This window comes from Chenopodium quinoa, unplaced genomic scaffold (assembly GCF_001683475.1).
Source record: "Chenopodium quinoa cultivar QQ74 unplaced genomic scaffold, ASM168347v1, whole genome shotgun sequence".
NCBI lineage: Eukaryota > Viridiplantae > Streptophyta > Magnoliopsida > Caryophyllales > Amaranthaceae > Chenopodium > Chenopodium quinoa.
In genome coordinates, this window is record NW_018743292.1 from 79931 (window position 1) to 94474 (window position 14544).

At 43.7% G+C, this 14544-nt stretch overlaps 2 protein-coding genes across 2 annotated transcripts; both read left to right on the forward strand.

Moving 5' to 3' along the window:
• Positions 1-7542: 7542 nt before the first annotated feature.
• Positions 7543-9052, forward strand: LOC110736085 (protein MAINTENANCE OF MERISTEMS-like). Its single transcript, XM_021916225.1, has 3 exons — positions 7543-8103; positions 8184-8609; positions 8705-9052. Exons 1-3 carry the CDS (start codon positions 7558-7560, stop codon positions 8843-8845), a joined length of 1113 nt encoding a protein of 370 aa, XP_021771917.1. The 5' UTR covers positions 7543-7557; the 3' UTR covers positions 8846-9052.
• Positions 9053-11433: 2381 nt separating this feature from the next.
• LOC110736088 (uncharacterized hydrolase YugF-like) lies at positions 11434-14530 on the forward strand. Its single transcript, XM_021916230.1, has 8 exons — positions 11434-12124; positions 12212-12304; positions 12394-12605; positions 12758-12902; positions 12986-13058; positions 13527-13673; positions 13800-13925; positions 14037-14530. The coding sequence occupies exons 1-8, from the start codon at positions 11874-11876 to the stop codon at positions 14121-14123; spliced, it is 1134 nt and encodes a 377-aa protein (XP_021771922.1). The 5' UTR covers positions 11434-11873; the 3' UTR covers positions 14124-14530.
• The last annotated feature ends 14 nt before the right edge of the window (positions 14531-14544 follow it).

Sequence of the window (14544 nt, forward strand, 5' to 3'; positions counted from 1 at the left end):
ATCATGCCCACCGGATGTACTACTCCTCCCCCAAAACCTACAAGAGGGTATGAGGCCGGAAGCATGCTACTGGGCTTATACTTGAGTTTCTCCAAGCACCGGTAGCTGATGAGGTCGGATGAGCTCCCGGTATCAATCAAGATCCGGCCAACTCTTTGATTGGCGATTTTGCACTCGATGACTATGGGGTCATCATGAGGCCGCCTGACCTCGCCCCTATCTCTCTCGGAGATGTTAACTTCCGGAAATGAATATTCAGACGACTGGCCCTCATCCACTGAGTTGACCAGTTTCCAAATGTTGTCTTTTGTGCCCCGGATGGTAGGCCCACCTCCCGCAAATCCACCGGCTATGGTCAGGATGGTTTCCTCATCCGTATCCGATTGAGTAGTCGTCTTCTTTGGGGGTGGTCCTCTTGCTTGTTTAGGAGTACCCCTTGACTTGGAAAGATAAGATTTGAGAGCCCCCTCATCAGCGAGCCGGTCGAAGAGCCGCCTGAGGCTAAAGCAACCCTCAGTGTCGTGGCCAATTTCCTCGTGAAAAAGACAATATTTGCTCTTATCCCGGGCGCTTAGAGGACTCTTCATAGGAGACGGTTTTTCAAGATTCAACCGGTCCTTTACTTCGTTGAGAATGGAGGCACAGTCCTTGTTGAACTCGTACTTTGGCACATACGGATCCGACCTCTTCCTTTTCTAGAAAGGTTGTCCGGATGAGTCTGCCGCCCATACCCCCTTTCTCTTGTCTTCCTTTTTGGCCGACTGGGTAGGCCGACTCTCTTTTTTATCGGATCTTTTGTAATCCGTTGGAAGTTTAACAGCACACAATTCCACTGCCTGAATGTAGGCCTCCGCCTTCATGAGCGCCTCGTGAAGAGTGGAGACCCTCTTCCTAACCAAGTCAAACTTAAAAGTTGATCCATCTTTTAAGCCTTTGAAGAAATCAGTATAGGCAACGTCATCAGACAATCCATGGATTTGGATCCTCATCAGGTTAAACCGCCTGACATATGACCGGAGCCCCTCTTTGTCTCCCTGTTGTATTGCCCCTAGATCAAGGCTTGTTTTCTTGGCAGGGATGTTCATAGAAAAGTTGGACGTAAACCAGTAGGCCAAGGTCCTGAAATTATTGATGCATCCGGCTGGGAGGTTACCAAACCAACGTTGAGCAATCCCTTTCAACGTAGCCGGGAAGCACCGGCACCATGAGGCGTCATCCAAACCCTGCAAATACATCAGGTTGGTGTATGCCATAAGGTGATCTTCCGGGTTGGTGGTACCGTCGTAGGCGCCTACCAACACGTTTTTGATTTTAGACGGCTGGGTCATCTCGGTGATTTCTCTGGAGAACGCCGTTGGCTGTTCCCCAAGGTTGAGCAGCCGGAGCTGCCAGTCCATAGGCTGGACGGGCGGCTGATGCTGCCCCCCGAAAATACCTGCCTGTGCATAGGGGGATCCAAAGGGCGTATACGGTGTTCCATGCACTGCCGGTTGGATCATATGGGGGCCGGATCGAGCGGAAACCTCGCTCGTCCGGCTGTCATTGTTTGTTCTCGAGTGCCTTCCTGAGGTGGCATTGAAGCTGTCTCGAAAGGTCGATGTTGATGCCGACTCGGATCGCTGAGTCTTTTTATCTTGGATGAGCGTCCGGGCGTCAGAATAGACTTTCTTGGTTCCATCCGGCTGAATGTGCCGGACGGGCTTTCTGACTCCATCTATAGGAGTGTGCATCTTTGAGAAATCAAAGAGCCTAGCCGACATGTTTGACTTCGGATGCGGGGTAGATGCTCTACCCTTTACTGTTTTGACTGTCTTTTTACCGTGACGCCTTTCTTCCGCCTGACCCTTACGGGGGCCGGCTGTATAGTCCAGAAGGCCTTTGATCTCTCCTTTGAAGCTCATCATCATATTCATGAGCTCATCTCTGGAGACTGGGGAGTCTCCAGCGGTAGAGGTTAACCCAAGCGGCCCCCTAGTTGGCTTGCTAGGAGCCGCCTGGTTCCCTTCCCGTTCTCTCTTATCTTTGGAACGGGTGTTCTTGGTCCTTAAAGAGCCATCCGCAGCAGTGTAGGCTTCCAAGTCATAGTTATCGGCTGTATCTTGGTCCGAATGGACCTCAACCTCCCCAGTAGGCAGATTGCCTTTACCAGGTAGTATAGGCTCAGATGTCATCTAGAAAGTACTCTCCCCACAGACGGCGCCAGATGTTTGGGGGTATTTTATGTCCTTCGGGAGAGTTACAATTTCCTAGCAGACTTCCTTCTTACGCCTGTACCTGCACAAGTAACGGAGACTCCGGATGGGGGTGGGAGTTCCGCCTCCGAAGATTAAGTTAGTATCTTTTCGAAGTGGAATAAGAACAATAAAAGCTTCTCGGTTCGAGAGCGTTTCAGTAGGTTTGGGCTTTGTTTGTTTTTTTGTGTGGTTGCCATTAATGTGTGTTCTCCATAAATGAGGTCTACCCTTACTATTTATAGTAAGGGAGAACTGTACCTCAATTAGGGTATAAGGGACACGTGTCGCAAAGGGATTGGGCCTTTGCAGACCGTTGAAAGATTGACACGTGTCAAGCCTTTATTGGGCCACGTGTCTTAGGGTATTTTCACCCTAAACATCCATCCGGGTGAATCACTGGAGAGAACAACTCCCTTCTGGGTGGAACATTGTTCTAGCGATCCAATAACTCAAACGGCGTTTGTCTAAAACGATTTGCAGCCGTTAGAAATGATCCTTTGCATCTAGCATTCATCCGGCAAGGACCCAAAAGAGGTCCATCCGGAAAAATGAAATTCCTAATGGGCCACCGTAACCACCTAAACGGTTTTACATCCCATCCTATATATAATTGTACCAGACGGGGCAAGGTTAGGTCAGTCACTGTCCCCCCATCCGGCTTCCATGAAACGACTGCCAGTCTACTGTTGGGGTAAACAGGTAGCCATTTCAGGGGCATATTGTGGTATCTCTTCTTCATCCGGCATATATAGAACGGCTGAAATACTTGTAAAAATGCATAAATAAAAAAATGCTAATAATAGAGATAGCAAAACCGACTGTCGGTTAATAGATTAATATTAATCTAATTGAAATGTTAGCCGGACCCCTGTCCGGGAAAGATACATCGAAAATACACGGCACGCAAGCCGAAAAAAAAGAAAATATCAATCTTGCTGTTGCTCTTGTTGCTGAGGCTGCTCCAACCCTTGAGCTTGCCCAACCTGAGTCTCAGCCGTCTGCTCTTGCAGCTGCTTCGGCTGGTTTCCCATTGGCACCCCATCCGGCTCTGACCCTAACCCCTTCTCAGCCCACTCGTCGAAAGGAGGAGGGGCAGGAGTGCCGAGTACTCGAGCTTCATAAACTTCAGAAGCATACAAGTAACGGAGGTTGAAATAGTCAAAGTCAGAGTCCGGATGGATGAGGCCCCAAGCCAGCTTCATGCGCTCCTCGCAGTCGGCTTCATTCTCTGTAATCAGGCGGCTGAGTTCCTCGTTCAGCTCTTTTTTGTGGGCCGCCTGAATATTAGTGAGTTGGACAGTCAGCTCGCTGTTCTTCTGGCGGAGGTTGGCATTTTCCTTGTCAGCTCCTTCCAGAGCTCTGAGATCAGCCTGGAGGTCCTTGACCTTAAGCTCAAGTTCATCAATTTTCTTCTTGGCCTCATCCCCAGCCAGCACAGCCTCTTTCAGTAATTCCTCCTGTTGCAACTCTCTCTCTTTAGTTGCCAAATCATATTTAATAGTGTGAAATTGACTAACGTCAATTAGGTCAAGGGCACACTTCTGAGCGTCTCTTACCTCCTCTTGCTTTTTACGCAAGGGGACTCGGAGCCCGTCCACTCTCAGCATCACCTATGGTACCAACCGGAAAAGGAGTTGGAACTAATGATGACAATTACTACTCATCCGGCAAAAGCAGAGCTTGAGACAAGCATAGGGCATTCGGGTTATTTACCTCAGCAAGAAGAGAGTTGATGCGATCCAGGTTAACCTGGTGTACAGCCGGCACCGCCTCCTTTTCAGAACGGGTCAGAGTCTTGACCATTCTCTTGGCGTATTGGTTGTAGTCGGGCCGGCTGGTAGAGTCATCTGCAAAGGAAGGGTTATCTGTCAGATACTGGGCATAGGCGCCGCCTATATTCATGCGGCTGCCAGAGGAGCCCCCAGACTGGCTTGCTTGAGTTTTGACTCTCATATGCCCAAGCGGCCAGGGGGGGTCAAAGGCAGAGGTTTTACCTTGTTCAGGCTGTGGGGTGCCATCCCCCCCAGCCGCATCTGAGCCAGATCCCATCCGGGTCTGGCCCGCCGAAGCACTCGGCGTTAGCTGCAGGCTCTTCCCTGCAGTGGTTGGCCTGGCAGGGTCAGACGTCCTCTTTGCAGGACTAGCTGCCAAAGGTGGACCCGGCAGCCTTGGAGCTTTTGAAGCCGGCTGGGGTATCACACCAGCCGGTCTTTTGTGCATGCTTGCTAGTGATTTTGGCATGCCTTGGGTTCCACCCTGAAAATAGTCAAAACAAAGCAATCAGTTAGAAACAAAGGCAGCTCATCATATGTCATCCGGTAAGAAATGGAAGAGGTTTTACCCCAGCATTCTTGGCGGCCAGTGCCGCCTTCTTCTCTTCGATTTGCTTCTTTCTCAGCTCAATAGCTGAGAAGGCAGGTGTCTTTTCAGGAGGCACCATTCTTTTAGCTTTACCTGCAAAAAAGGGAAATTCGAGTTAGAGCGTGTACGCATAATCAGACGTCAGAATACCGGATGGGTTAATGAACCTACTCTTTTTAAACATTGAACTTAGATTGCAAAGGGACAAGAAGGACTCGTCCCTGAACCATTCCGGGAGGGGTACCCAGAACTTTGGGACGATGATTTCACTACCGTCCTCCATCAGATGGATAAGATACTTAGAATGATTCATAAGGTCATGTAAAATAATAGTGAAATTTCCATATATGGGATAGTAAGGTTTGAGGAGACAAATTGGAGAAGAGAGAAGGGAATTCTGAATTCCTAAATTTTCGATTTAATATTTTTGATATGAACTTCATTACTCCATGTCCATATTCTTACCTAAAAAATTGTTGTCCATTCATCCTCTCTGACTCTCTTCCCCCTTGAATGATTTCTGTGGCATGTGATTAGATTGATGCTGCTCTGAAAGAGGGAGTTGATGTACTGAAGCTAATGCCATCAGAGGGCTTTACGGAATGTGCAAGGTGGTTCAACAGTGAACAAAAGTACAAGTATATAAGGCCACATACCACATTTAAGTTAGAAAGCATGGACAATCATCTGGCTCCTTAATTTGGTATTTCCAGTAAGCACATGGCAAACCAAAGCAGCAAGTTTAAGTTCTGTTGTCAAGTAGCAGTTTTCTTTTATATCGCTGTAATTAGATATTGCTCCTTGCTTGTGTTGTAATAAGTATATACCTTGTGATTAATAGCAAGACTCAACAATAGTTGATTGGCTCTAATTATTATCTTAATAGAATTGATTGTTGATGAGAATCAGCGACATGCAAATCTATTGTGACTTTGTGAGAGTGTCAAGTCTGTCAACCACAAAGTTGACAAGTCTTGTTAGTATGGGAAATGATTTTGGCACACTAAACATTGTCATTTGGCACCAGATTGAGAATACAGTTTTCCGCTCTTTAATCACTAGGATGTGTACCAAAGTCTATCTAAGGTTTGCCAAAACCAGTTTACCACAAGATCTTCTCAATTGCTAAACATCGCCCGCGAATCTCCACATAAAGCCCACAAAATTAGAGTGAATTGTCACTTTTGCCCTCAAAGTAAAAAACACAATTTCTTCTCTCAATTCTCTACTTCCACTTTCTCTCTCTAAAAAACTTTCCGAGCGATGTCGAGGCGGCCCGGCAAGGAAGTGGCGGCATAGGCGGCGGGTGGACAGCGGTTTTCCGGCGAGAAGGTATTTTTTATTAATTTTGTGTTTAAAAATTTAAAAAAAAAGGTCGGAGGCGGTGGCGGCGCCTAGGCCAGACGCCACCACCACGGCGGCGGCGTCTAGCCCAGACGCCACTACCACGGCGGCGGCGCCTAGGCCAGACGCCGTGACGGTAGCGGTGGCGTCTGGCCCAGGCGCCAAAACCACGGTACCGGCGTCTGGCCTAGGCGCCGCCGCCGTGGTAGTGGCGTCTGGGCTAGACGCCGCCGCCACCGTAACGGCGTCTGGCCTAGGCGCCGCCGCCTTTTTATTTTTTTTTTTTAATTTTTTTTTGGTTTTAAATTTGAAATTTAATTTTCGAAAATAATTATTTTTTTTTTGATTTTTTTTTAAATTTGTTTTTCTTTTTTTTAATTTTAAATTTTATGTTTCTGATTTTTTTTTTATTTTGTTTTAAATTTTGTTGGTTTTTTTTAAAAAAATTTTATGTTCCTCTTTTTTTTTTTTTAATTTTTAATTTTATGTTCTTGTTTATTGTTCTTGTTTTTTTTTTTTTTGAATTAGTTTTTTTACTTACAAAAAATTTTATGTTCCCTTTTTTTTGTTATAAATTTTTTTTAAAATTTTGATGTTCTTCTTTTTTTAAGTTTTTATAATTTTATATTTTTCACTTTGTTTTTTCCAATTTGTTTTTTTTGGGTAATTTTTTTTTTTGCTTTGTTTTTTCCAATTTTTTATTTATTTATTTATTAGGTTATTAATTTTTTTATTTTTAGGTTGTTAATATTTTGTAATGTTTTTAATTTATTTTCCATCATATGTATATTGTTTTATTTATTTATTTTAATTACTTTTTTTTTATGTTTATATTACATGTTTATATTGCATATTACATGTTTTGTTATTTTGTGTTAGGCATCGTATTTTCGTTCTGGGGCTGGGAAGAGTATGGACATTATGAGAAGTACGATGAACTCAATGGAGAGCTCGGGGCCCAGACACGTTAGATCCCGTGGTATTTCGGCCTCGGCTCGTAGAGAACGGGTGCACTATTCTGAGGATGATGAAGATGATGATGGTGATGAGGAGGAGGAGGAGGAGGATGCAGATGAGGATGTGGACGATCAGAGTGGACCATATGATGATTACGGTCCATTCAGTCAGAGGCTTGATGATGTGTATGAGACGCGTAGGGTAGACGTGCGTAAGGGTAGAGATGGTAGATTTGTTAGTAGATCTGGCACATCATCTGCGTCCACTGTGTCTGCGGTTAGCAGAAAACGGTCGAGGGCCGTTAATGATTCTTGGGTGGTGAGGGGCGAGGTGGCTGGGGGACCTATAGACGGGAGTGTGATTCCTAGCTTTCTAGGACACATCGCTACCCGTATTTGGGAGGACCAAGAGCGGGCTTTGGATAGCGGCATTTTGAAATGCCAAACCCGGGAGAGGACTTGTAACTTCTTGTGTAGTTGGGCTGAGGCTTGGCCGGAGGAGAGCGAGATGGTCGGCCGATTGAGGGCCACTAGAGTGAGCCACCTTCCTGCCACCATGCATGAGAGGATTGACTCGACGCTGATCACGGCTTTCGTTGAGCGATGGCAGCCGGACACGAACTCTTTCCACCTTCCGTTCGGTGAGATGACGATCATGTTGCATGACGTCGAGGCACTTGGCAGATTTATTGGCGGAGCTGTTGGCGGTGGATAGGGCTGCGCTGTACACAGCGGCACTTGGTGTGTGGGATCACGGCGGTGTTAAGATCGCAGCAGTTTTGCAGCGATGTTTGCACCCCACTTCACGTAGGACGCAGGACACACAGCTGGCTGCATATGTTTTTCTTCTTCTCGGGTGTACCTTGTTTCCGGATAAGAGCGGAAACAAGCTCAGGCCACGCGACATAGTTGACGCGTGTGAGCCCGACAGAGTAGGCCAGTTTTCTTGGGGGTCGGCTACATTAGCGTACATGTATCGCCAGTTAGGATTCTCGAGCCGGGCTGATGCGGCAGGTATCACTGGATGTATGAAGTTGTTACAGACGTGGATATACGAGTATTTCCCGGCGTTTCGACCACACCGCGACCCGGTTCCTATTGGGGATGGCCAGCCACGTGCCTGTGCGTGGAGTCCGCGTGTCGAGAAGAAGTCCATTGACCGCCTGCGATCGATACGGTTATTGCTTGACAGGATGTCCCCATTAGAGGTAAAGTGTTTAAATTATTTCTACTTTTATAGTTTGATGTGTTTATTGTATGAATCTTACTAATTTTAAAAAATGTGCAGGTGAACTGGATGCCTTTCGGCCAGAACCCTAGTAATAGGGTACCCAGGACCCTCTACACGGGACTGATTCAGTATCGTGAGATCGTAGAGGCGTACATGCCGCAGCGCTGTCTTCGCCAGCTTGGATATGTCCAAGTTGTTCCTCCTCCACCAGCATGGCCCAGTAAGGCCGTCCGATCTGCGTCGTTGAAGGAGTACGTCGTCCAATGGCCGGCAAGCATGATTGGCACGTGGGAGCAGTTTCCGATGGTTGCCCGCATATGGATTGAGCAGTTGCAGCGGCCGCCAACTGGGGTGGCTGCCATGTGTGACCAGCACTACATGGAGTGGTACAACCGGCACTCGCACCCGAGGTTGATCAGAGACGTCCACCACGGCGACGACGCCGATGATGATGATGTGCCACCGCCCACTGCCGTGGATGCGGTACGTCTCATAAAACATTTGTAGTTGTGTTTTTTTTCATATAATACGTCTCATAATACGTCGTTATTGAATTTTATGTGTTTTGTTATGTGTAGTGGATGGGAAAGATGACGCAGTTGGGACACAGACTTTTTGAGGAGAGGGACAACATGACGACTGCAACAGGCAGAGCTGTTATTGATGAACTGGAACGGGCCCTTGAGCAGTGGCAGTGGGCGTCACAGAGAGATTATTGATATGTCGGCAGTGCATTTATAAAACATTTTCCTAGTTGTTTGTAAAAGTTAACATTATCTGTTCTTATAATTATTATTTTAAGTTCTTAGAATTTGACATTATATTTTTAGTTTTTATAACTTTTATTTTAAGTTGTAATTAGTGGGCATACGAAAACTAAATACAGGTTCACATTTAAATGGGAAAACTAAATACGAAAATTAGAATCCGAAAATTAAATAAATGGGAAAAACATAGCAATAGCAATATTCCAAGGCTCGGTCGTACTCTGCCTCCGTGGTAGCTTGCAGGATCTTCCGCCACTTACCATTTACCAATCTCTCTGCTGAATCTAAGTTCTTGTTGAAAAGGTTGTAGGCTTTGACTTTCACGCATTTGTTGATGTGCCATGTGCACAGTAAATGGCTCGACTCCGGAAACAGCTCCGCTATAGGGGCAAAGAGACCTCCCTCACAATCGCTGACGATGGCCGATGGCTGAACACTTGGGCCGATGTAATTTCTCAACTTCTCCAACACCCAACGGTAACTCGCAACCGTCTCATCCTTCATAACTGCATAACCAATCAAAAAGTTCTGGTTCGTTGGAGTCATCCCAACCATCTCAACCAGTGGAAACTTATACTTGTTTGTCTTGTACGTTGAATCGATCAGAATCACAGATGGCCAAGACGAAATCATATCAGCACAATCAGGATGCACAAGGAACAAATGAGTCACCTCCGATGTGTCTTCATCAGATTCAAACCAGTACAGGTAACCACGTGCTTGTGCCTGGTGTAGAAGCTGCTGTATAGGGTTCCTTCCCTCTGACCGTTCAAACCTCAATTTATGTCTGACGTTGTAGATGTGTCTTCGGTTTGGCTGGTCTTCAGGAAATTTCTCCAACACAGATGCTAATATTTTAGCAGGCTTCACTTGAGCATCACTCATTTCTTTTACAATTAGTTTCGCAGCAGGACTTAGGCCACTTAACTGTCGATGACCCACTTCATATGCGATCATCTCATGGTTGTGATACCCCCATTTACCGTAACTCTTCACTTCCCAACCGTCACCCCTTTGCTGTTGTCGAACCTTTACTCTGAACTGACACCCACAACCTTTCCGCTTTGTATCAAACCGAATCGCTTGACTGAAATCTCGTTCCTCCCTTTTGCGATAACGGTCGCATCTCAAAATGCGATCCATTCTACCATCCCGTTGAGATTTATGAGTTGCTACTACTAAACAAAAACCTGATCTAATTGCAACCTGTTTCGCCCAATCAACCGCTTGTTGAGCATCTTCGAACAGACCATCGTGTACAAAAATCCCACTATAATCATTTCCGTCTCCACCATAATCCTGCAACAATAACATATAAATATAATCACATAAGAGTAGATTAAATTAATACATTTGACACAACATTAGCACAAAAGCAAAAACAATAATAAATTATAAACAACAAACAAAGAAATAAACAAAAAGTATTCAAAAAAAAAAAAAAACAAAACACAAAAATAAAAAACATAAACAAAACTTTAGATTAAATAAATAAAAATAAACCAAAAAAATAAAAACAAAAAAAAAACATAAAACGAAAAAAATTGTAAAAAAAAAAATAAAAAATAAATAAATTAAAAACAAAAACAAATTAAAACAATTAAAAACAAAACAAAAAAAAAACCAAAAAAAAAAGAAAAAAATTGTAACACAAAAAAAAAAAAAAAACAAATTTTAAATTAAATTAAAAAAAAAAAAAAAAAAAAAATAGTGGTGGCGCCTAGCCAGGACGCCGCCACCGTGGCGGTGGCGTCTAGCCAGGACGCCGCCACCGTGGCGGTGGCGCCTGGCCAGGACGCCGCCACCGTGGCGGCGGCGTCTTGGCCAGACGCCATAGCCACGGTGGCGGCGTCCTGGCCAGGCGCCAGAGCCACGGTGGCGGCGTCCTGGCTAGGCGCCACCACTACGGTCACGGCGTCCCGGCAGGACGCCAGCCGCCAATTCGTGGTTTTAGATGGCTTCGTACCTCCTTTTCCGGCGTCAACGGCGTCTCTCCGGTGCATCTACCCGACGTTGAGGGCTCTTCGGTTTCACTCGGCGATCCAGTCCTGCTCCACATTTTTTATGAGTGAAAAATTTTATTTTCGGTAAAAATTAAAACAAGGGCAATAATGTCAACATTTTTAAAAAATGTGGGCTTTATGTAGAAAAACGCGGGCGATGTTTAACAAATCCCAAGATCTTTACTCGCATCACATGGACACCCAACAATGTCCTGGCCAAAACAACGTTGTGGCCTGGTTAGGTTGGGTCTACTAGTGTATGAAGTAAAAATGTAATGCCACTAGCTTAATAGGTAAAGTGTTAAGGTTGATAACCTAAATTAGAATTTTATTTACACCATTGAACTTTGATACTTAATATATACAACAAATATTTTGCATGAAATGGCATATATTGTCGAACTACTTGTTTCATATCCATTTTATACTACATTAAATTACCTTTTCCCTAAAAAAAATATTACAGTTTTTTTACTAAAGGTGTATCCAATTCAACTTTTTTTTTTTTTTTTTTTTTTTTTTTTTTTTTAACTCAAAAAAATTTCAAAATAAAATCAAACAAAATTCATATAAATCCAAATAGTAATTTAATAAAGTGTGGTGTATAGATTATGCCTAAGCAGCAACATGATGAAACCCCATTACTTCCGTCCAAATAAGTGAAGAGGAGAGAGTGAGGGGAAGCTTTAGGGATAGCTTAAGTGGTTAAAGCTTCCCTCTCGCCCGCTTCTAGGTGATCTTGGGATCGATTGCCATCACTCGTCCTTTGTGGCTCCCAAAACACCAAAAAAAAAAAAAAAAATAAGTGAAGAGGAAAAGAAATCTAATCTATAGGTAAGGAAGAGGGGAGAACTAAAGGATTTGGAGCAACCGTGACCACCAAACACATTTTTCCTTTCTTTTGGCGGAACTTGTTGTGGCACAAAGTTAGAGAGTATAGACAATTCAAAACACAGACATTAAATTAAAACATAAAAATGAGTAGCTTGGAAATTTCTGTCTGTAATTCAGACCTCCATTTCCATAGCAACAGCAGCAGCAGAACAAGCAAAAGTAGAAGAAGAGCAAGGAACTACCTGAAATTTTCACAACCCACTTTTCATAACTCTCTTTTTGTACCCAATTTCTCAACCTCCTCAATTTCAACAAAACCCAAAACTGTAGTTAGCTCTTTTTCTGCTGATCACCCCACATACACCCTTGAACATCAACCACCTGTCCATTCTTGGTAATTTTCTCTTCTCTTTCATTTCATTTTTTTGATAAAATAATTTATCATTTCAAACTAATTTTCATGTTAATTTAACAACCAAAGCCAGTGGAAATGGAGGGGTTATTCGATTCGGTATCAACGCTGTGGAGATACTGGCCCTGCATTTGTTCTCGTCCATGGTTTCGGAGCAAACAGGTTTTTTTCTTTATTCAAGTGTATAAAATGTGAATATAACTTCATTCATTCATTTATTGATTGGTGGTTGCCCTGTTTCTTGTCAACAGTGATCATTGGAGGAAAAACCTACCAGTTTTGGGAGTGTCACACAGGGTTTACTCCATTGATCTCATTGGTTATGGTTACTCTGACAAACCCAACCCTCGCGACTTTGGCCTTACTTCTTTTTATACCTTTGAGACGTGGGCATCCCAGCTTAATGACTTCTGTGTTGAGGTTGTCAAAGATGAGGCATTCTTTATATGCAACTCTATTGGAGGTGCCTACTTTTCATTGTCATCATCTGTATTACTTCTTGTATTAATTTCTTAAGCAACACTCGTGGTCATATAGATTAGCAGCAACGAACAATGTTAACTATCTGACATGCATTTAGCTTGCCTAACCAAAGCATGTGATCATTTCTTGTAGGTCTTGTTGGGCTTCAGGCTGCAGTTATGGAGCCACAGATTTGCAAAGGTCTTATGCTACTAAACATATCTCTTCGTATGCTTCATATCAAAAAGCAGCCTCCACTAGGCAGACCTCTGATTAAAGGCTTTCAGAGTTTACTGCGGTAATAGATTTTGCCTGCACCCAACAGTCCCTTTGCTGTGTTCCAACTCAATCTGTAACATCTTTTGGTTTGTTATCTGGCAGAAATACCGGTCTAGGTAAACTGTTTTTCAGAACAGTAGCCACACCTCAATCTGTCAGGAACATTCTGTGCCAGGTATGAACTGTTTTGTCAAGTTATTTGCACTCTCAAAACCAAAGTTAGGATCATTATGATCTCTTGAAATGTAGAGGCCTAATATTAAAGAGTATAGTAGTAGCCTAGCTACCAGCAGGAATGCAACTTAGCTTGTTTCACTAGAAGGATATGTAAAAATGGAACACACGTACAGTCAAATGTTTTGGTTTCTCCATGCAACCTGCAGTCACTGTTGGTTTGATACGAAGTTTGGCACACAGCTGGTGTAATGTGTACTTGTCTTCTTGCTAAGATCATGGGGGATGAAGGGGGTGGGGGATTGCCTTGTTGCTCATTCTTGTCACTGCATCTTTTTATGCATGAAGTAGAAAGGTTCATGTAGAAATCACAGTGCTTTTATCTGGATAATTTGTGAACAGAACCATCTCTATGTTGTTATGGAAGAAAGGGGGATGGCTATGCTTAGACTAACAGATGTTATTTCAGTGTTACAATGACACCTCCCAAGTGACAGAGGAACTAGTTGAGAAAATCCTTCTTCCTGGGTTAGAACCTGGTGCTGTTGATGTGTTTCTGGAGTTTATCTGTTATTCGGATGGTCCTCTTCCTGAGGAGCTATTGCCTCTAGTCAAGGTCAGCGGTGGTTAAATCTTAAATGCTGCTCTTTAGTTCCTTATTCTCTCATATATGGTAATGATATGAGTCAATATGGGTGTGTCCTCAGATCTGAACACATACAAATTTTGTTCCTCTTTGCAGTGCCCGGTACTAATTGTTTGGGGTGACAAAGATCCATGGGAACCCATTGAGCTTGGAAGAGCTTATGCAAACTTTGATACTGTTGAAGACTTCATTGTCTTGCCTGGTGTAGGCCACTGTCCTCAGGTCTGTCTTCCTTGCTTTAAACATACACTTTGACTTAGTTTTTTTAGCTCCTATGCTTGGTAACTATTAACTTTATGCCTGGTCTATCAACTGCATTAATTTGTTGTGCAGGATGAAGCACCTCATTTGGTTAACCCATTGGTGGAGGCATTTGCAGAACGTCACTCTGCAACCAGAACTGGTGGATCATCAGTGTGAGAGAATGTTTGTGAACTGTTGATTGCCCTTTTCTTGGTTGAAGATGGTTCATTTGCTAGTGATGCTGAATTGCTGAGTGCTGCAGATCTGATGTTTGGATTGAGATGTGGATAAGCTGGAAGTCTGAGACTTAATGTTGCTTGGTGTGATTTATCATAATTTTGTTCTACCTGTTTTCCAGTTGCTTGAACCCTAATAGAGTGTTCAGAACATGCAAAAATAAGACATTCAGGCAGTTCTTCATACTGGATTTGAACAAATGAAGTGATATACTTTTGTACTCCATCAAAATACATGTATGAATCTCAAATTGATGTTTATAAAATCCAATATACAGCATTTTGTACTCCATCAATAATACATTGTATATATCTCAAATGAAAAAATGTTAATTGCAAAGCATGGAACCAGCCATTTTGTG